Below are 22,554 nucleotides of genomic sequence, written 5' to 3'. Positions count from 1 at the left end.
CTCTCTTATTGCTATCAATTGCTGAAAATACAATTCATACGCATCCTCCTGCAGCAGCTTGGGCCCACAGTCTGACTGAGGAGCTCTCCTCCCTCCATGAACCTCCCAGTACAGACTGACTGGGCAGGGTAGAATACTAATTAAAATCCCACTGAATCAACTTGTCCTCACGTCCCCTGCTGAAGTCAGATTTTCTATTAATGACCCTGAGCATTTTCTAAAATGAAAAGAAATTCAGAGACAATAGCGGTGTGTTCAATTCTGGATCTCCAATGAAATGAAGCCTGGTTGGTTGACTCATTTAATTTGCATGAATGTGTGAGTCAGACAAAAAAGAAAATTGTATAAGTGAGAATTGTCCTTTGTAATTATTCAGTTTTCTCATTTGGATTGATCACCTTTGTACTTTGAGATCATCTTTGCATACTCCCGTCCAGACTGATATATGGTTCGGCTTCGCTTTGCGTCCGTGAAGTCCACGTGGAACAATCCAAAGCGAACACTGAATCCATCAGCCCATTCAAAGTTGTCCAGCAGTGACCAGGCGAAATATCCCCGAACGTCGACCCCATCTTCTTGTATCGCTATGAACGAACACAAGGAGTTAACACTATTTTGTGTGAAAGCAGTTCATTCAAGTGTTTTAAAAACACAAGTATATCGTTTTTATATGTATGTGTAAGATGTATTAATGTGTAACCTAAACAGAGGGGCTAAAATAATTATCGTTTTCTCTGAATCTCGCCTTTAATAACTACGACTTTACGTACTCCTTCCAACGACGCATGCGCAGATTGACCACATGGGGGTGCTAAAACAAACAATTCTGCATTTAGACATGAACTCCTTTGTGTAGGAAGATAAATAATGAATAAAAATATTGATTTCTCAAATCCAGGTGGTTGTTTTTTTTTTTGCGCCATAGTATTTTTTCGGCCTTTTTTTAATTAAATCTTTTTCGTGATGTATGTAAATAACCTTGAACCCAAAAATGATGAGACACTGTCCATATGCAGAAGTGCTGGTTTTGTCCTTCACGTGCAAAATAAAACAAGAATAAATTATTCTTGTTTGATTTTCTTGGTGCAACAGCGACCACTTTTTGTGAGATTTGTGGCACATTAATCCCAAATTGCAAGACGTGAAGGTGTAAACAGACCACATTTGATCTTCCACTCCTCTCTGCTCATGGCAATTTGCTCATTTGCCGAGCAGATCTACCAACTATTACCTTTGGCCACTTCCAGGATGGTGTCCTTGTAAAACTCTGAGCGCTGGACATCCTCAATCTGCAGCTGCCCCACCTGAGAGAAGCCATTCTCAGTAATGTAGACTGCTGGGTTGTTGAATGTGTCCTGGAAAGTCATTATGGGGCAAATATTATTGTCAAACAAGGCATCTCAGCTGTCAGACTTTCCAGGGAGAGACAGATTGGTCTACAGTGTGCCGTTTAGCTGCATTTCAACGGTGCCAAGCTCAAACTAATGGCCTGTGACAAGGCACAACAGCAGGAAATTGCAATTGCAAACACTTTCAGCAAAGTAACTGTTTCATTCAATGTGACAGCACTAATGAAGCATCAATGTGTTTCTGGAGGTGTTAAAAGGAGATTACCGCATACAAAATCAATAGCAAGACACTAAACAAATGTCAGGGTGTTCTACTCGTTTGGTTGAAGGCGATTTGTCTTCTTGTAGGTCAATTCAGTTTGATGCCAAGAGAAAGAAGAAAAATGACTTCCCATTTCAGCTGATTGAGTTGACACTCAAAATAAAGGATGTGTCCGGGCCTTCTTTGGAGACACTTTGGAGTGATTTAGACTGAGGGGGATTAAACAGAAAATGACGCCAAAGGAGGGACCAGGAGTTGTAGTTTTACCTTGATGTACTTGAGAAGTTTCCTTAAGCCACCAGGCACTACGGCGAGCCAGGACACGCCACAGATAGGCCAGGACGGATCCACAATGTCTCGCACACCTTTGTCGCTCGTCAGACACAACTTCTCTCCTCGGCCTCCCCCCGGCGTGACTTTGCGAGACGTATAGTAGTTCAACGCGAAGAAGTCAGCTGTTCCCAAAACGGCAGGCTCATCCCTTGAGAAACTGGGCAGCCTCGAGCCACCGTCGTATCCCAGCTCCTTGCTCCGAGCGTCGACGGCAGATCTCATCGCTTCTGGATAATCTCCGGTGACAAACACGGGCCAGGCGAACCACCCCAGGGTGAACGCAAGTTGGCGTTCAGTGGCGGCGATATCCTCGGCGCGACCTGCGTCCGAGGGCTCGAGCCAGTCGCTGTTGATGGCCAGGGACACAGCGCCCTTCTGCGCTGTCCGGTAGAAGGAGTTGTAGCTGTGCCAGGCCATGGCGTGGGCACGCAGCATGTTGTGGCCCACGAGGTAGGCGGCGACCCCCGGTTCTTTTAACCCTGGCGCGTGGATGCCGTCTTCGTGGCCCAGTTTGGCGCACACGTAGGGCTCGTTGATAGTGATCCAAAGTTTTACGCGGTCGCCAAATGTTTGGAAACAAAACTGTGCGTAGTGGTCAAACAGGGTGGCCGTAGACGCTGATTTCCAGCCCCCATGATCTTGGAGAGCTTGAGGCAGGTCGAAGTGGTAAAGCGTCACCATCGGTGATACACTGCAGGCCAGCAAATCATCGAGCACCTTCTTGTAGTACTGTACACCTGTTGGACACATCCAGTGCGGTTGGTAAGGAGGGACGAGGTAAAACAGCAATACGACCATCTATTAGAATCAAATGAGCCATTGTGTTGCTTTGGATCCCAATTTGTCATGAGTCTGAAGGGGATATGGAAATACCTTTTTGATTGACATGTCGCGTCGTCCCATCAGGCAGGAGGCGGGCCCAGGAGAGAGACAGACGATAGTGTGTCAGTCCAAGCTGCTGGATACACTCCAGGTCCTTCTCCCACAGCTCGTAGCTGTTGCAGGCCTCATCTCCATTCTGCTCCCCAAACACTCTGCCTTTCTCGTGACAAAATGTGTCCCAGATACTTGGTCCCTTGCCGTCTGCCTGCCAGCCACCTCAATGTGCACACGGAGAGTTGTTTCATTTGATAAAAGTATGTAGGACGCCGACAAAAGAAAAAACAAATCACAGTAATGTTTCTGTTGGGACTTGTGTCTGAGGATTTCACTGACTGTCCTCGTGCAGATTTGTGTATCAGTTTTTACATCGGGGTCACCTGAGAGCTAGTTCATTTGGTTCATTAACTGCGTAGTCCATATATTTAATGCCCATGACCTTTTGTGACCTTTGTATCCTGGTGTGTGCCATCCATAGGGAGTAGATGCAATATCATAAAAAAAAACTGTGCAATCTATTGTAACGAGATCCAATGGCTATTTTTTAAATCATCGTTACACATATTGGACTTTATTATAAATATACTAGATAACGTTTACGCTATCTCCCAATAGTTATAACACAAACCAGGGCAGAGTTAGTTGGTGACGTTACAGACTTTCTTGACATACTAAATGTGATAGCAAGGACGAGCACGTTTGCATATTCATTAAAGAACAATTAATTAAAACGTTTATTCAAGTCTCAACGCGAGTGTTTCCAATATTGCGTCCGCTTCACAAATCTCGTGGTTGTGTTCACCTACCTTCTATTTGATAGGCGGCGGTTCCCGCTCCCCACGCAAAGTCTCGTGGGAACATGTTTTTTGTTTCGGATACAGGAATGAAAGCGGTTCTTATGTCTTACTATCTGCGTTTGTTTTTTTCTGATGTAAATGTCTCATAGGAATCATACATTTAAACTGGTTTTCGTAGTTATTCTGGTTTCCGTGCAGATAACAAAGCAGCCGCGCGACCAGGAACAACTCCGGTGTGCGTGGGACGTTCAGGGGGCGTACCGGTGTGTCACGTACAGCATGATTTACGAGCCGAGGCTTTTCCTTTGCTTCCTTCTGGCCGTTCAGTGCCACTTAAATACTGTGGGTAAATAAAATCAGCCAAATGCACGTCAGTTACTGGGGTCGGAATTTCGATATTCCTTTAAAAGTTGTGTTAACGACTTGGGGAGCTATAAATCTTCCGAGGAGCACTTGAAAGCATCAAAGTTCTGTGACTGCGCGCCTGTTTGAGGGAGCGCGCGCAGTCTAAAGCGAAAAGCCGTATGATTTATATCACACAGTGCGTTTTAAAAACGCTATAATCTTCTCAGTGGCTTTCATCAATGGTGATAATGATGAATGATGTTTGATGATGAAACAGTGTTTGATCCAAAAGTGTCTGAAAAGGAACTTAATAGGGGCGTGCATTATTATGTGGCATTAGATCTACAACATATTACCTGATGTTTGATCTGAAAGTGCCTAAAGGTCTGAGAAACCTGCTGCCAGCTCATGTTATTTGTGCTCTTTTGAAAGGACAGTCTGGATTTCATACATGTAACACTCACCTGAGGGAGGGGATGGGGGGATTATCTGCTGGCAATAACATACCCCTTCTCTGCTGAATAATGTTAGATCGTAACTTTATTTCTGGAGATCTATAAATTGAATGAGGTTATCGGCATATATATGTTGGGTCGACAGTGGACATTTTATACATTTAATAAACTGAAATCCACTTTGTTTGGCTGCATGAGAATAATGTGACGTCCTGTATGCAGACTAAACCCGCCTCTTGGCTCTTGTCAATGTTCTGAAAAGAAATAGACCTTTGGAGGTGAAATCATAATGGCCTGAAGGTATGTTCTCTGTCCTGATACATTCAATGCCATCCTCTGATCCAGTTTTCTATAGACTGAAGGGACTCACTCAACCTGGTCATAACAAAGAAAATGGATTGTTTGCCAAAGGGCAAACACTTCTTTGCCAGCTTTACATAGTTCCTCATATAGCTGCAAGAATGGGATTTTTGTGACTTTGTCTTTTGTGGCTATTGTGCAGACTGAACTTGTTTTGAGGCACAAACAGAGAAGTCCATGGGGTGGAAGAAGAATGCTGGACTATAATAAGATGAATTTGTCTGGATTACTTTTCACGTATGCTATGTATTTTTTGCATTTTAATGTCATGGTTACATAAAAGAGGAACTATAATGTAGATGTTTTACTTATTTAATTGTCTAATTATTTGTGTCTTCTGCAAAGTTGATATATATATATATATATATATATATATATATATATATATATATATATATATATATATATATATATATATATATATATATATTATAGGCTTTAGTACTTAATGTTACTTTCCACTACTGAAGCTTGAGAGGGTAGCCCCTACATGTGGAACTGAACAGATTTAAAAAAGAAAAAAGCTTTTATTCTGAAATGCGGACCGGATACGACTTGAATCCCGAGGGACTTGACAATGGTGGAGCCCGGGGCAGAGCCGTGGGAGGAGGAGGACTTCTCAATGGACAGAGAGCTGGTGTTGAATACTTCCCAAAGACTCAGTGGAGCTAAACAACAACAAAAAGACACAACAACCGCTGACGTGATAACTTTTTTCGGCTACATAGAACTTTTACTTTGAGTTTCCGGAGCATACGCAGCGCACTTTGAGCGGAGGAGGAGTGTTGTCGGAGCGTGTTTTTTTCTCCCTTTTTTTCTTGCGGGGGGGTGGGAGTAATTTCCTGTCGCTCCCTGGAAAAGAAGAGACTGGAAAAAAAGTTTACTCGTTATTGTTGGGGAAACTTTACGCATTCTGAAATAAGGGGGAATTTAAAAAAAAAGGCCTGGTCGCGTTTCCACGAAGTTAGCTCGTGCGGATAACCCCGGGACTACCGCAGCCGCCTCTCCCCGCGGAGGAAGGACACCGCGGAGCTCGGACCCACGGACAACAAAGAGAACCCCTCAACAACCGGGACAAGTTATTGAACACCCGGCGACGTGCAACCGTAGAGCTCGCGGGGGGGAGGACACAGCGCGCCGGGGATGGAAAGGGACTCATGAATGAGTGGGGTGGCGAACAAAGGAGGACACCTCTGCCGTGTCGAGTCAGAGGGTGGGAAGCCGTGCGAGAAATGGAGGAGGAAGGCTCGCTCGAGCCAAACAAGATACCGGCGACGGTCTCCTTTTTGTCTTTGACCGGGTCCTTTTCATAACAAGGCCCCTCGCTGTCCCGTATCAAAACACACCCAACTCCCCTTTTTATTTATTTTTGGGGGGGGGCAAATGCTGCCGTGTTTTTTCGAGCCGCGTGTGAAAATGAGGGTGGATCTGTTGCAGTTGTTGTTCGGGATTCTGCTGCTCGGAGGCGGCGGCTGCTCGGCGGCATCATCGGCCGACTGCAAACCCTGCGACGAGCGCTCCAAAAGCGCTGGGAAGTGCCTGCCCTCCGACAGGAAAGTGGTCTGCAGCAACATGGGGCTCCATCAGGTGTTACCCGCGGACTCCTTCCCCAACAGGACAGTCACGCTGTGAGTACGCAGGAGGAGAGGGGTGTGCAACTTGTGTAGTCACGTTATGTTCCTGGTGTCACTGCAGGGACTTGTGCGTACTTTGCGATACTATTACACTACTATTACAACTCTGGAGTTGTAATAGTACATGTGTGAATGACTTGCATCATCCGGTTTTTATATATGTAGTTTAAAATAAGGAAACCAAGACTAATAGAGCTTGAAAAGCGCTCTTGTTGTCAGCCACAGAGCAGTCTTTCACAGCTGCACACTGTGGGCTAATGGTGTAAGTGTAAACCCTATGTAATAGTAACCGCCTGTCTTAACAGTGGTGATTCACACAAGAAGGAATTCTGGCTACTAAATCGGTGCTCACACAAGTCACTTATCAGGCCAAACCTCCAAGGCATTTTAATAGAGCAAAGAGCTCATTAGCTGTTGGGTTAGTAAATCCTTCTGCTGTTTTTTTCTTCTTCCTCCTTTCCCCCCCACTTGGCTAAGCTGTAAACTCTCAGCTGGGGTCAGATCTGGTTTGTGTGGCGCTTTGTTGTTGTCGAGACACTTCACTATCTTTTAGATGTCAAGAAGTGCACTTGAACATGTAGTCGGTCATTATATGTAGTTATAGGCTGGTCTTTGATTGGTAATAAACCACCAATGTTCCAAAGAAAGTTCACAAAATACTTCAGAAGCAACACTCGTGGTTTTATGTTGTCACACACAACACACTCAAATACAAGTGGAATCCCCTTCCAAACTTTTTCACGACCTCGTCGATTGAGGTCATGACATCTCACTGCGCTGACTGATTTTAAAGTCAGGCCCGGGGTTAATTCAGAGAAGCGCTGTTGAACAGAACAATTGCCACAAAACAAGGAGTGAAACAGAAAAGTCAATGCTGTTCGTCCAGTGCACTCGCTTTGTGGTGGTGGTGAGCGATGGGGGAAATCTGAGAATACCAGGGCAGGGTGCAGGAGTAGAAAGCAAATAATAGACTCCAGGGGATGAAAGAGAGGGATAGGTTTGACTGGTAAGTGAAGTGAGTTTGCAAGTTTTAACCCGTTTACTCACCTGTACTTTTACTTTGAAGCGCTTTCCTGAGGTAAACATTTTTAGATTCTTTGTTCTGCTTTCCTACATTCTGGTTTGCAGTGATTGTTGGACAGTGTTGGACTACAATTGCAGAGACTGGCTTGAGCTCGGAAACCCACAAGTCACTATTTATTGTCAGAAAGACACAATTTTAGTATAGGAATGCAGACACATTGTGTAAATCCAAAAGCACGTTGTCTGAGGATATCATGTTTGTGTAGGCTAGGCGTTGTTAAGCTTGGCGTTTGGGTTTATGTTTTCAGTCATTTTTTATTAGTTACTGGAGCCGAGAAAAAAAAAATCCTAATTAGGCCAGTATGGTGGAGCCTGGGTGGAGCTGAACACCTGGCAACTCCTCAACTGTGAGTTAAAGTCAAATAGACCTGTCCATAAAACACACTAAATGCCTCTCTTTAACACCAGAATGTCCTTTTTAAAAGCAGTTTCCTCGTCTCTACCGAACAGTATCCGTGTCCCACTAGGAGTGCATCACGCTGCACTTTCACATTTGCCTCAACACCTTTTGAGTTGACCGGTCCCAACAACGCATAAAGTGCGCCACGCTGGCAGACAGTCGAAGAATCAGAACCATGTATTGCCAGGTATGTTTCCATGTGAGGAATTTGTCTTGGCAGGTGGTGCATACATTAGATGAACAATAAGAAATAGAAACATTCAATGTATAATATAAAATACAGTGCTCAGGCAAACTATACACTTTAGTACACTGTACTATAAAGAAGTGTACTCCTAAGTGTATGTGAAAGTGGGAAGTAATGAGCGCATGTGTCAGCATGCACCTGGCTCAACAAGTGCCATGTTCCAGGTTCCTCTGGATTTAGCATTGACCTTAAGCACTGCAATGATTGCCCGCAAAGTACAAAAAAAGAGATGTAATTAGAGAGCACAGACGGAGAGCGGTGTGACTTCCAGGACTACCTCCCAGTCTCCACTTTAGTATTTGTAGACCCTTTTGTTGTCGCCCGGTGTAGGAAAAGCAACAGCACTGCCTTCTTCCAGAGGCGCTCTGTTCGCAATTCCCCGCGGACACGAGTGGCAATGAACACAGCAATTTATGTGGACTGCTCGGTTTCTGCGTGATTTTAATTCATGGCCTGTAAAACCAGGGTGCCCTCTCAGTAAGTCTCGTGGTCCTGTTTTACGACTCCCCCCGCCCCCACTGTCTTGTGGTGGCGGGGTTGACCGTGGCCGAGGTGCAGCTGGTCAGGACTGCGGTGAACTGAAGGAGAGGTCTCGGCTCCAAAGAGAGACCTTTTTCCTCAGGCTTGGAAGTTATTACGGCTATTATTTCTCCTTGTTAAGCCAAAGCAGGCCCCTCCCCGTGTAGCTGTTCCCACTTCTCGAGTGTGAGTGAATAAACATTAGCGCTGTCCTTTTGCTCGGCCATGTCGTGACTTTTTTCCTCCTTAATATATAAGATTGTGTTTTTTGTTTCATGACATTTCAAGTTGATTTGGTTTGCTTTCATGGCTTTTTAAAAAAAGGAGAATCTGACTCTACAGCGTGTCCTTTTGGGTTTCCGTAGCCATGTCCTCTGACTATGAAAGACCTGGATCTAAATGGCCCAGGCACCTAATTTTTGTTCGCGTTAGCAGGAAGACCTCACTCAATCGTATGTTTGGATGTGTAATAAATAGTTTGTACGACTACAATTCCGGCCTCTTTTCAGACAAGAGTTTTAAAAACATGACACCAAATAACAACCGACACAGACGAGTAATCCGTTACTCAGTTGTAAGTTATTCCTCTAATGTGATGCTCTCAGTATAGTCCCGTCGTTACATGGATGTTTTTCAATCGGGGTGTTGCCACGCCTTGTTCTGTCGTGAGTTAATTAAAGGCCTTGCCACAAACGACAGGAGGTGTGATTAGAGACCTAGTCCATTCATCATACTGCCCCCCTCTCTTCTTTGTTCCTAGGATTTCCGGTTTTGCTCTTCGGAAGTCTGGATCCTACTGAATAGAAATTTGGATCCGACTTAAAAAAAGAGAACATGAAAAATGACTGATTTGGAAGCAGATTTCTTTTGAGAAATCCCTCAACTACTCTGTCGGCTTTATTGAACCACTGGGAGGATTGTTTTGTCTCCACGGCCAGAAAATGAGCCTTACTGTGACTTACTGTTACTTTGTCTTGGTTCTTGTTGTTCTGAGTTTGTACTCATGGTTGAATGCACTTATTGTAAGTTGCTTTGGATAAAAGCTTTAGCTAAATCGAATGAAACTATGCCTATATCTGCACACGATTCGTTCCACAGTTAGGGTAGCTTTTATTTTTCCACACTTTAATGACCGCTGGTACTAGTTTCCCGGCTTGCTACGAACGCTTCTCTCCAGGGGAAAAACGAGAGTGATGCATTCCCCGCGTTTGGGGCTCTCCAAATGATACCACATGCCGAAGTAATCCGAGAGGAAATGACACAAATGTGTTTACAGCTGGCCTGTCCTCCCGTGTTAGTGGAGGCCTGGGCTAAAATACGAGGGCATGAATTCGACCTTTGCCTCACACGGGAGGATAAATCAGGCCCTGTGAGCAGTCTGCATGGGTGTGTTCGTGAGCGTTGTTTATGTCTGTGTAGTCTCCGTTATCTATGTTGTAGTTTCAGCCTACATACCCCCGTCTGTATTTAAGCTCTCCGCACTCACCCGGATCCGGTTTCTTTCCAGGTCTTGTTTAGTGTAATCAGGATCCTTTCACAGGAGCACCTGGGTCGGACAGTGCAAACGAGCGCACCTGGTTTGTGGGCCCCTGCGGAGCGGCGCAAGATTAATGTCGGGACGAAAGCAGGGATTTCCTCCCTCGCCGCAGGAAAAGGAACCCACAGTTTGAGGACTCGCCGGAGCGCAGTAAACGGTCTCGTTTCGCAGCGGAGCAAACTGGCATTCAGGGCTACAATGTCATCTGGTTTCCTCGAGACTTGGCTGCACTTGAAGCGCGCACGGAGGTTTCCCTTTGGGCCGTGCAGATCTTAAAAGTCGCATGGTAAACACAGACGCATGAGTTTGGAATGCGTGATGAGTCCTCGTGTCAATCATTTCATGCGCTCGCTCTCCCCGACATTAAAAGGCTACTATGTCACGCTGGGAGCCTTCGTGTTTGTGTAACTAGAACACAGGTGCCTGCTGTCATCCGTGTCCTCGGAGGATTTGCTCGTGTTGCTCTGCAGGCAAGCCATTGGTCTAAAAAGGAACCTTCCTGGTATTTTTTTCATGGTAGTTCTGCAGTGTTTGTTCGCAAAATCCCCGACAGCTGCACATTTAGTCAGTTCGAAGCCTTTCATTTCACAGACCTGTTGAGGTTTAACTTTGCCAGGTTGCTCCAAGTCTCAATTAATCCCAGGCAAACGGCTCAGTTTAGTGCGTGGATGTGAGGGAAGGCTGTGCAGTGCCTTCTGTCAAGTTAACGCTACTGCTCATCTGCTTTAATCCAGGTGTTGGCATAGTGGATCCTTTTTTTTTCCTTCTCATTTAGCAATAGAGCTATAAGGTGAATACCTTGCTGGAATGGCCTGAACTGTTGGATGTTGAAATAGGATATGACAAGGCCTTAAGTTTGAGGGTGCAACAACAATTTGTATGACCTTTTTTTCTACATTTTTTTTTACCTGTGATTAACCAAATAAATTATAATAATCCTCGTTGTAGTTTTTTACATTTTTTTTTACATTTGGTGCCTCTTCTCAAAGTAATTCCAAATACTGCAGAAACATCTTTGGATCATTAGTGAAACAAGAAAGTGCTGGTTAACCACAAGAATTACCTTGGCAAGACACGGCACCTCAGCCATTGGGCCAGTTCCCTTTTCCACCTGAACTGAGGCCCACTTTTCCATCCACTATATTCCGAGGAAGTCACTCTCGAAGGGGTTTTATGAGCTCAACTGCAGCTTGAAACTTATTTGAAAACCTGTTGAAGGGTTACAGCTCTCCGCTCTTGGGAGTTCTTTGTCTGAAAGCCTCCTGAGCATAAAGGGAGTGTTGAGAGAGCCTCAGTTGGCTCTGTCCTTGAGACGCCATGTGCCTGTGGGGGAGTGTGTAGTGGCCGGCCATTTTTAGTCCTCCGCTGGATAATGTGCATGCAGCCAGAGGCGTATGTTTTCAGACAGGTATTTTCTCAAGGGAAATTGGGACTATCTCCTGATAGTGTCATATTTACTCATGCTGAAGGCAAGATGAAATTGAGGTCAATGTGTTTCGTTACTCTATGTTAATTTGGGGTTTTCCATAAATGTCGTTGAGATTTATAGCATGGGTGTCAGGAGACAGGATGTGAGTTCTGGTCGGATCCCCCTGCAGCTTGTTCCTGGCTTGAGCTCAAGCAGGTCTTATCTATGCATCAAGATAAGAGAGGTTCCCCTCCTCCATCGTTGGAGGCCTAGCCTGAAGACATTCCATATGCAGTTTTTCAGTCTGGAGTCCTCAAGCCGTCGTCCGGAGACAGGCGATGAGGAAGCAGACGGTCTCGTTTCAGACGTCCTGAGGGCGGTGGAGATGTGGACGGTTAAGTGGCTCTCCATACAAATTTGAGGAGTTGCCTAATCTATATTGCTAATCAGCAGTGCCATGCCTTTCTCACCAAGTGTGGAGAAGACTCAATCTCCTGTCATGAGGACGGGAGAGTGACAGGGCCCGCGTAGGAGCGTCAGGCATGCAGAGAAGGGAGGGATGGAAAGAGGGCAAGTAAGTAAAGGGCTTATGACTCTTAGGAGGACTCTTCGTCACAGTTTATCTACACAGCCCGGAGAGTCACAAGGCTGGAATTGTGTATTTATGCAGACAGACTAGAATGATTCCCAAGACATGTTGCTTATAATTCATAATCTATTCTGTAAACCTAATTATACAACTTTCCTGTTGGTGCTGCTTGTGCGACCTCAAATAAGTTAACGTCGATGTGGGCGAGGGTCTCCTTGTGACCACTCTACATCTTTTCTTGTGGAGTTTTCCTCTTTGGTAAATGTCGTCATGATTGACCATGCTTTCCTGTCACCACATTACATCATTTAGCAGTTGTTCTGCCCTCTTCTGTACCTTTTCTAAATTGGCTTAACATGCCATATGAACAGGGTGAGGGTCAGGTTATGATGTGATATGGTGCAAAAGAGGTCGTGTGGCTCAGGTCCAATCTGTTTGGTGGCACCTGAATGTTGCTCAACATGTTCCCAATCCTATTCTTCAAGGGTTAAAGTAGACGTACAGATTGTAAAGGCATCTTTTTCATACGGGATACAGAAATGAAAAGTGGCTTGACTGCTAATCATCGAAGTGAAAGAGCCACCATCTGAAACAGAGCCAAACATTACGAGCGTTCCCAAACTGGTATTAACAGCAGTTCTGTGTTGTACATGGTGTTTTTCTGCTCTCTCCATGTTATGTGGATTGAGCGGACCCGTTCCTTAATTCACACAAGCACGGGGCCTGTGTGAATTGGGAAATTCATCCCGCTGGCATGCTAACTATTCCGCCATACAAATGAGACTTTTGTGACCACAATCTCGGGAGGCCCAGCGTCTCTGCCTATATCATCAGTTCATGTGTACACAGGCGGCGATATAATTTGCAGCCGTGTACATCACCGGCGTGCTTCAACATCTGCCGCTTCAGCATTCGGGTGCCTGTGAAACACAGGAATCATTTGTGTGAGCAATCTCTCTCAGCGGCACGGAGCCAAGCAGCAAATCTACGAGTCTCCACCGTCCAACCCTGTAATAAAACAACCCCTCAACACCCCATAATGACTCCAATCTGGCCTCTGGATTGTGGGTGAAACTTGCATGTATGTCACCCACCACATCCCCTCCCAGCTGGCCAGAAACATACACTAACCACAATTCCCTGCTCGGGTTTGGTGGTGGGAGTTAACAGCGTTATTGATTCCCCCCCGATCCTTTGGGAGTAGTTTTGAGGAGAGAGTCTGGAGCTCTCTGGGACATGGGCACAGAAAGTGGAGCTTTACTTTGTACTCGGGTGTGCAGTGAATCAACTCGCGCTGTGAACGAGGAATAAACTGGATCATAAAATTTGGTTTATTACCCAAGGAGGAAGCAATCAAAAATTCACACTTGGACATGACGTTTTTAAAGCGCGCTTTTGTTTTTGCGGTAATAATAAAAATGTCTTTCCATACCAGGTTGTGTACTTAATATATAATATATATATATAAGGTATATGTAAGACACACCTCAGTCTACTACTATAAGTATCTGCATTGAGCGCATTTGTTGCCTCATATTGCATTCCTCAGGTGTCAGCTGTAAGTATAATCAATTCTCTGCGGACGCCTCTTTTGCTACCGTATTGCCAGAATGCTATACAGAAACACAACTGGGGCAGCAATTTGCCACCTTTGATTGGTTTTGTGTCAAAAAACAAAGCCGACGTAATTGAGGCTTTTCTTTACGACAGTGTTGCAGAATCAATGTGTGAAAAAATGGCAATTGCTGCTACAGATCAAATTGAGCTGCATTTACCTGTTGAAGTTCACACAAAGATCACTCTTGATCTCGCTTTGGTTCCCTGTCTCAGGAGTGCTCAGCTGCTGCCTTTTTGCAGCGTGACACTTTATGTTGTTGTCTGTCAACAAGTAGCAAAATGGCATCCTTCCACCTTTTTGAACAGAGAAAAGATTCTTTTATATTAACAAACATTCCATGCTGATATTTTGAGTACTGTGGCAGGCATTAACTTTTCAACATTTACTTTGGTAACAGAAATAAATATGTAATATTTTGGGGACTTCATTCATGTGGCATGCATTCAATTTGAGTTTATTTATATTCTTCTCCCCACAGAATTCTAAACAACAACAAGATTCAAGAGCTCAGAAATGGGTCCTTCATTGGATTATCTACACTTGAAAAATTGTAAGTAATATTTTGTTTCTTCCCTTTTCTGCCAGCGATTTACAAGGGCAGTAATGCTTTGCTTACAGTCACGCCTCAATGTGTCTCTGTTGTTTCCAGTGTACTTTTGAAGAAAAACATTCCCCAGAAATTGAAATGTATGCATTAAAATTCACACACTAAAACATTGAATAATCTTAGCTTGAGGAAGTGACGTTTTCCACCTTTCAAAAATAGATATTAAGGCTGCATGTATCCATGAAATATCACCAATGGACTTCGCAATAGTGTGGCTTTTGCTATAACATACCTTCACAATATTTGAATTGAATACAACGAAAAACTGTTTTAGCAGCTCCCGTGGCAAAGACAAACATTTAAAGCAACCACAGGGGGGTCAATACTTTTTACAGCCTGTGGATAAAAGCTGCTCCGCTGTCTGTCTGTGCGTGTTCCCATTGTTTTACATCTCCTTCCAGAACGAATCGGAGCAAACAGTGCATGCCCAGGGTGGGTGGGGTCTCTGGAGATACAGCTGGCTTTCCTCCAGAGCCGGCCAGCGTATAGGTCACTGAGGGGGGTGCAGTGTGGTCCCAATGACTCGTTCTGCCATCCTCATAACCCGCCGCAGGTCCCTCCTGTCCTCCACTGTGCGGCTAGCGAACCACACAGTGCAGCAGTAGGTCAGGAGGCTCTCAATGGCTGCCCGATAAAAGTTTATCAGCAGGTGTTGAGGAAGTTGAGCCTGCTTCAGCTTCCTGAGGAAGTAGAGTAGTGCTGGGCCTTCCCCACCTGATGCGAGATGTTTTTGGACCAGGTGAGGTCTGATGAGATGTGGACTCGTGGTATGTGAAGCAGTCCACCCTCTCCACCTCCTCTCCACCCGCCTTGCTCTCCTGAAGTCTATTATCATGTCTTTTGTTTTTGTTGTGTTTAAGTCCAGGAACACCACTGTGTCAGATGTTGGACCTCCTCCCTGTAGGCTTGTCTCGTTGTTGTTGGTTATCAGTCCTACTACAGCAGTGTTGTCTGCAAATTTGACCGTGGTGTTAGCGGGGTGAACAGCTGTGCAGGCAGAGGAAATAGAGAAAAGGACTGAGGACACACCGCGTGGTTGAGGTGTGGCGCCCCATCCGGACACACTGGGGTCTGTTCCTGAGGAAGACCAGCACCCATTTGCGCAGTGAATTGCCCAAGCCCAAGTTGCTCAATTTTTGAACCAGTTTAAAGAGCATCATCTGTTGATCTGTTGGTTCGATGAGCAAACTGGTGTTGGTCAAGAGCGGCAGGGATGACAGTTATAATGTGGACGAGAACTAGTCTCTCGAAACTTTTTGTGATAGTCGTTCAAGCATTTCACTTTGGTTTTCTTGGGTACAATGGTGGTTGCCCTAAGGCATGTGGCAACAACAGACTGTTCAAGTGAGAGGTTGAAGATGGTGGTATATACCCCTGTTAGCTTGTAATATTTCCCATTATACCCACAAGTGCATTCGCAGGAACCATACATCACGACCACAAACGCTGCTTGGGCTTGTGGAGTAGGTTTGTAAAACACATGTTGACCTCATGCAACGTCCAGGTCATAGAAAATGAGAAGGCGCAGCACTTAACCTCAGTCAAGAATATCAGTTTATGGTGGAAGACTAGAGATGGCACTAGAAAAAAAGCTAATTATAGTGATAGCCCCAAGGGTTGGTTGTTGTCTGCCTGGCGATATACTCCCAACATACAGCTGCTTAGTTATTCTTGGGATGGGGATCACTTTTTCTAGAGCAGTATCATATAGGCGCCTCATTGCTTCCCCGGGGAGAGGCGACGGAAATGCGTTCTAGAAGGTGAAGGCATTTATCGCCATAGTCATGGATAGTCTCCGAGATTCCTCGTATAGCGGAGAGATGTCATCCACACTATGTGACTCTGTCTTTGGACATTGGAATGTCGTTACCAGCGGTTCCTTCCGACGGAGAATTCAAGAAAATGGCTGTGGGCCCGCACATATGGGCCATGGATGATTTATCGCTCTGGAATGGCTTCATGCAGATAAAATAACCAGACCTTTAATGGCCGCGCTTTTACCCAAGGCTACAATAACACATGACTGCATTGACATGGAATTTTAAGGGCATGTTTTCCCCCCTCGGTCTACTCGGTCTGGTTAAAAAGGCCAGAAATATAGAAGGTAAATGAGGCCAGACTCATTTAGCCTCGTGGTATCAGTTCAGAAGGAGCCTCCATTTAGGTTAAAAGATGCCCCATAGCTTCTGATTTAATTGTTCACTGATGACCATTGATTTTATGATTCACAGAAACCCAAAGTGTTCCAGTACTTCTTACGCCTCACAGCTGTACTTCCAAAGTTAGATTGAGTACATTATGAGTGTAACGCACATGCAGAATTTCCTCCTTTCTTTCTAAGTTGTTGTGTTAAATCGTCCTGCATGGCTTTTTTTTTTAGTAGACTCGCCGTTTTGATCTGCCTCGGTTGTTAATGGATCCACAGGAGAATTCCCTGTTGGCTCTTGAATTGGGTCAAATATTAGTTTTACGAGCTTGGGTCTCGAGGATAAACAGGAGGCGGTATGTTGAATGTGAAAAAGAAAACTTTGATCTCCCTCCACACAGTGAGCCCTTTAGGCACTTACGGGCTTTGTCTGTGGAATGGCCTGTCAATTTGGTTGTAAACTCTGTCCTGCCTGCCTTTGCACCAATCCACAGGCGAATTTACCTCCAAAAGCAGCTCCCATTGTTCCTCGGAGACCCCACCCCACTCCTGTCCACCCTCAACCAGCGAAGCGAGGTCGCTCCAGAGTTTGCTCACTTTTGTCATTGTAATGAAGCCAAGCCAAGTCCAGAGGCGTCAGCGGTACGATTCTCAAACACACTCTGAACGCGGCGCCTCCCCCTTCTCTCAAATGCTCCGATGCCCTCCCTCCCTACCTTTAATCACACGCCCCCTTTTCTCCATAAACTCTCGAGTCACTTTGAATGAGCCGAGGCTCTCCATCTTGTCTTCCACCCCTCCCCCCCTTCCCCCTGTCGTCTCTGCTTTTTTTTTTGTCCACAAAGAAACTCTCCCTCATTTGGACTCTGCCTGTATGCAGTGGAGAAGACTGAGACAGCAGCTGGCTGTGAGCGCCAGAGAGGGGTAGAGAATTGATTACGCCTCTCCGGCACTCTGCATGAAATTGCAAAGTAACTGTGGAGACCGCTGTGTTTTGTCGGGGCCAAAGGTGCCCCTGCTTGGAAATAAGCCACACAGAATCCCCATTATCACCCTCCTCATAGAAATGGGAGCCAAGCTAGGCGACCCTCACATGCTAATTCCCTGCTAAATCCGCTGCTGTGGAGGAATGCTTATTGTGGAATACAGAGCGGGGATAACCGCTCTAGTGTGCAGTGTTTTCTGGAGATTTGGTTGTTCTCTATTCATGAATAGAACAAGAGCTGTGAAAGTAAGCAAGTAAGACATAAACATGAAGTTAGTTTGAAATGGATATCGCAATGCTGCTTTTACCAAGTGCACCTTTTTTGAAAGGAGGACATTGTTGACAAAGCTCGAACTTGCTTTATGCAGCGAGCTTGAAGCAAGACTAAGTAACTCTTTTTAAGTTACTTTACACTGTTACTGTTACACTATGTTACTTTATACTTTGTTACGGTTACACGATGCAAAAGTTGGACAGTCTTGCTTTAAAGCAAACCTTTGTACTATTTTCAGAACAGCGATCACTGTGTGTCCACAAGGTGACAATTATAGGATGATGGTGAATGCTAAAATCTAACCCAAGCACAAGTAGAGAAGCGTAATATAATTGGAGCACTGGCTAAGTAACATGAGTATCAGTATCAGCTCAAGTTTGCTAATATTAGACGGCAAAAGTTGTGAAGTCCTTCTTTTAGAAGTTGCAAAGTCTCGCTATGAGCTGGATTTTTGCAGCGAGTTTGCGCTGGAGGGAGGGAAATGTTTTTAATGGGTTCTGTAGTCCTTATTAATTATCTATTAACTGGGAGCCATCCGTCATTCCTTGCAACTGGTGGCCTGTTTAACACACATGAGCTCCTCTCTCCTCAGAGGGAATGTAAGCTTCATGCCTGGAACCGGCCATATATATATATATATATATATATATATATATATATATATATATATATATATATATATATATATATATATATGCACACACATACTCAAAAAGATGATGAAAGCAAACTTAAAAAACAACTTCAATTCACAAGCATGAAAAGAAAACCTGGCATTTTTCTCTGCAAATATATGAAAAAGGTGCCAGGTCATGTGCTGTCAGCAGTCTTTGGAATCTGAAGTGCAGTTATGGAAAGTTAAGCATGGACTGGTTCGCTCTGACTCCCCACATTTTGTCCATAAGTAATGGAAAATCGGAGAGCTACAGCTTTTTTTGTTGTCATTAGTTGTAGTTATTACTGCGGGCAATTTAGCAGGTTTCCCCAGTGTGCCGTACTGTAGAGACCACCTGCAGATATCATTCAGTCACTCTGTCCTTTAGAGTTGGATAAATCTTATTTAGATAACTTTAAAATGACAAAACTGAATTAACTTTTTTCTACTGTTTTTACTTTCTTCAAATGGCATTAAACCTTTCAATACAGTAAGTGTAATTATGATGTTGGATGCGCATAAATGCGTATGTATGCATATCCACGGTATTGACAGTGACTTGTTATTTGGTTAAAGCTCATTTTGTGGCTTGCACATATGACCGGTGGGTAAAACCCGGAGCAGAAGAGCTTTTCTGCCGACTCATCGGGCCATCCTCTTCCAGTCTGAACTTGGAGAGGATGGCTGACAATATTTGTGTCCTGCTTGCCTTTCGGCTCTAACAACTGCAACTCTAAGCACAGTTTACATAAAAGTACATTAGCTTCAAATCAGCCGACTCAACGTGGTGAATTGCACGCCAAGTTCACACATACTGAAAGTCCTAGAATTGTCTCACTGGCCATACATTTCTCATCTTGTCCTGCGCTCTCATTTGTCTCTCAACACCCTCGCTCGGAGGAGCCATCTCTGCTCGCTCGCATCAAAAGCTTTAACGCAGGTTTCCCGTCTATGACTTATCTATGGCCACCTCCCCACCTTCAGATGACAGCTCCTCCACATCAAACGGGCAGAGTTACCCAGAGGCCCTTTGTGTGGGTTCAGGTGGCGACTAGAAAGCCTCCTGAACCTCCACTGTAATGAGTGACTAGGCCGCGCCAGTGCAGGTGAGCGCCGCAGGAATTCTGTGACCGCGAGCCTTTGAACCTCTGAAGAGGGCGGATGAGTGTGTGTGTGTGTGTGTGTGTGTGTGTGTGAGTGTGTTGGGGGGGAGGGGGGGGGGGGGGGGCACAGAGCACCTTTGAGACTCAGGGTTGTCAATGACGACGGCTGTGCATTAAGGATCAGTGTATATGCAAGGTATGCTCCACTGTGCGGATTCAAACCGGATTAGCGGCGACGGTGCATTTGCATCTTTATGTTCAAAAGACGGTCGTCTTTTCTTTGTTTCCATGTTGATGCTCGCATGAAATGTGCATTTCAAAAGTCCAGTGGTACTGTGTAATTAGAAGATTTGAGGATTAGAATACTGAACCAGCATCAAGTTCGTAACTCTTACCTATAAGAAAGTCAATAAAAGGCCAAAATGTATAATTAGCATGAGTCACATCCTGTAGCATCTGCAGATAGTTTTTCTGTTGTTTGACGATCGGCTAATCGTTGCAGCTCTACTTTTTTGTTGCTGTTGAAATTGCTCATGGACTTCTCTTTTATCCTCTCTCTCTCTCTCTCTCTCTCTCTCTCTCTCTCTCTCTCTCTCTCTCTCTCTCTCCCCCGCCCACAGGGACCTGCGGAGTAACCTGATCAGTCGCATTGAACCAGGCGCTTTCCTCGGATTGCCAGCACTCAAAAGACTGTAAGTAGTGGTGGAGCGTCCCCCGCCTCACAGTCTCTTTCATGTGGTTTCTGCAAGCATGTGCGCACTCAACATTCACACATTTAGACCCTCTGGGACCACACTGAGGCACTTTGAAGCGCTTGCTTTAATTATTTGCCATTGTGAGAATAGTGGCTTCTGAATATTGTGAGTGAAGAGACGCCTCTTGTTCCAAGTGTCCCCTTGTGATTATTTGTCAGTTTGAAATGTGGATAAAGCCGTTTTCTTTTGGTATCGTCGATTGGGAGAAGTGTTGTGTTTGCGGATCTGAAGCCTCTCACAAATTCATTAGAAGCCCATGGAGTTTCGAGGCCGTGCAGGCTGTATGTGCAAGTGTTTGTTTAACTGCATTTACTCTGAGACTTCTCTCAGCAATGACACAATACCACATTGTGTTTGAAACAGCTGCTGTTTTGCAGCTATGCGGTGTGTTGTGCGTGTTCTGGCAGGTCTAGAGTGTGTCCAGTGTCCATGAGGGGGCGTGGCCAAGCGGCGGCCTATTTCGACTGCCTTGTTTTCTCTGGCCCACTGCCAGCGACCACTGCAGACAGCATGATGCCTTGTATACTTTCACACACTGGAGACGGGGGCTTCTATATAAACTTGTCTGTGTGGTGTCTCTGACTGTCATGTGACCATCATTTTGATCTGCGAAGAATACGTCTGGGGTATGTGGTGTGTGAGTGTGGGAGGTCAGAAGCTGTGTACGCAAGTGTTTAGTTGTGTGTTTTCTCTTCTCGTGTGTGTGTGTGCGCGCATGAGAGAGCGCAAAAACACAGCATGACTTGGAATCATCCGACGGTAACCCGCCGCTGCCAACACAAACTTGAGCTTGGCTGCTGCTGGGGAGCAATAAGAGCGAGACAGGAAGGCAGTCAGCTCTCTGGCACAGACCCGGCCTCCTCCCCTCATTCTCACTGCACATTCACGCCGCACTCGGATGGATTCATGCATGCCTATATGTCTTCTGAATACTGAAGTCTTCACCCCACCCCAACCAGCTTTTCATAAAGACCCCCCCGCCCCCCCCCCCCCCCCCCCTCTCTCTCCTCGTCACCACCGAGTGATCTGCAACCTCACATGGATGTTTGTTCCGGAGTACAGTTTGGTTTGGCCTGAGGGTAGCGACGTTTAATTGGCCCCACCGCCTGCCTCAGTTCATTTCAAAGGGTAGTTGTCACTCACTCGACTATGGGAGGGAGGGAGCACTGAAAAAGGGGAAGACGAGCGGAGGAGAGGATGATGAGGTAGTGCTGGACCCTGGGAATGTAAACACAGAAGCCCTACATCAAAGGTTGGCATCCAGCGCCTCACATCCACGCTACTTTTTTCCCTCGTTTTGGAAAATGGGAGTGAAGTTAATTGGCAGAGCCAGAAGTACATTATTACTTTTTTTATACAGGTTTTTAGCTCACATTTATTTGACATGCCTTTGGCACATGCCTCTCTTTGTCCTTAACTTTGCCGAGCTGTCTTTAAATTCCCTCCATCTGTGTGTCTGCCTTCCCCCTCAGCATTACCTAATTAGATTTCTTCTCATTTCAAGACGGGCCTTTTTGAAAGGGTCCATTCATCTCATGTGTTTTGTGACCGTGTTTTCTGGTACTTGTAGTTCGTTTAGTTGTCGTCGGTGAGTCATTTTTATGAAGCCTTCGAAAAGATGTGGTTGGACGTGCGGTTGTGAAGCGCGTTAGCTGCATTTCTACTACTGCGCCGTGTGCTGCTCTCTGGGCTACGCTGCAGATGACCTCGTCCAAAGTGTAACCATGGATATACCACATTGGGACCACAAGAGCTGTGATTGGTCAGCACGGACGGCCGCTGAAAGATTTCTGAAAGTGAAGACCTCTTGAAGCAAGTCGGAGAGGGGAGAAGCCTCGGTCGCACACATCCAGCCAAGTCCTCTCCGCTGTATATGCTTTGCCCACCACACCACACGGCCCTTGACTTGGTGTTTAAACGCAGCGCACACAACCTCAAGTGGATCCATAAAAATGAAAAAAAAAAGTCAGTTGTCGCGTTTGCATCTCGGGTTTTCGAACGCGAGGTTGAATTTTAAGGAGATTACTTTTCAAGTTCACGATGCAAATCCAAATGGGGGGAAAAAAACAAATAATAATGGGAGAAAATGTAAATCGAAACTATTTTGCATACAAAGATGAAACATTTAGATGTACTGAAGCGCATGTGTCGTACATCAGCGTTCTAAATAAAATCTTCCGTCGTGCCCACAGCAGTGTTTCATGTCTTCCTACT

General features: G+C 45.3%; 2 protein-coding genes across 2 annotated transcripts in view; one reads left to right on the top strand and one right to left on the bottom strand.

Moving 5' to 3' along the window:
* Positions 1 to 381: 381 nt before the first annotated feature.
* Positions 382 to 3,790, bottom strand: LOC137792457 (cytosolic beta-glucosidase). Its single transcript, XM_068588148.1, has 5 exons — positions 3,630 to 3,790; positions 2,818 to 3,042; positions 1,879 to 2,681; positions 1,232 to 1,355; positions 382 to 584 (listed from the first exon to the last, which is right to left on the bottom strand). The coding sequence occupies exons 1-5, from the start codon at positions 3,682 to 3,684 to the stop codon at positions 382 to 384; spliced, it is 1,410 nt and encodes a 469-aa protein (XP_068444249.1). The 5' UTR covers positions 3,685 to 3,790.
* A 1,605-nt stretch (positions 3,791 to 5,395) lies between these two features.
* Positions 5,396 to 22,554, top strand: part of adgra3 (adhesion G protein-coupled receptor A3) — a 28,234-nt gene continuing 11,075 nt past the window's right edge. The window contains exons 1-3 of the mRNA XM_068588366.1: positions 5,396 to 6,408; positions 14,294 to 14,365; positions 20,206 to 20,277. Of these exons, the coding sequence (XP_068444467.1) occupies positions 6,164 to 6,408; positions 14,294 to 14,365; positions 20,206 to 20,277 (389 nt within the window). The 5' untranslated portion in view covers positions 5,396 to 6,163. The remainder of the gene's footprint in view (positions 6,409 to 14,293; positions 14,366 to 20,205; positions 20,278 to 22,554) is intronic.

This window comes from Clinocottus analis, unplaced genomic scaffold (genome assembly GCF_023055335.1).
Source record: "Clinocottus analis isolate CAN_PGR_092001 unplaced genomic scaffold, fCliAna1.0.p SCAF_21, whole genome shotgun sequence".
Lineage (NCBI taxonomy): Eukaryota > Metazoa > Chordata > Actinopteri > Perciformes > Cottidae > Clinocottus > Clinocottus analis.
Note: the sequence above shows the minus strand (reverse complement) of the source record. Positions and strands in the feature narration are given on the sequence as shown.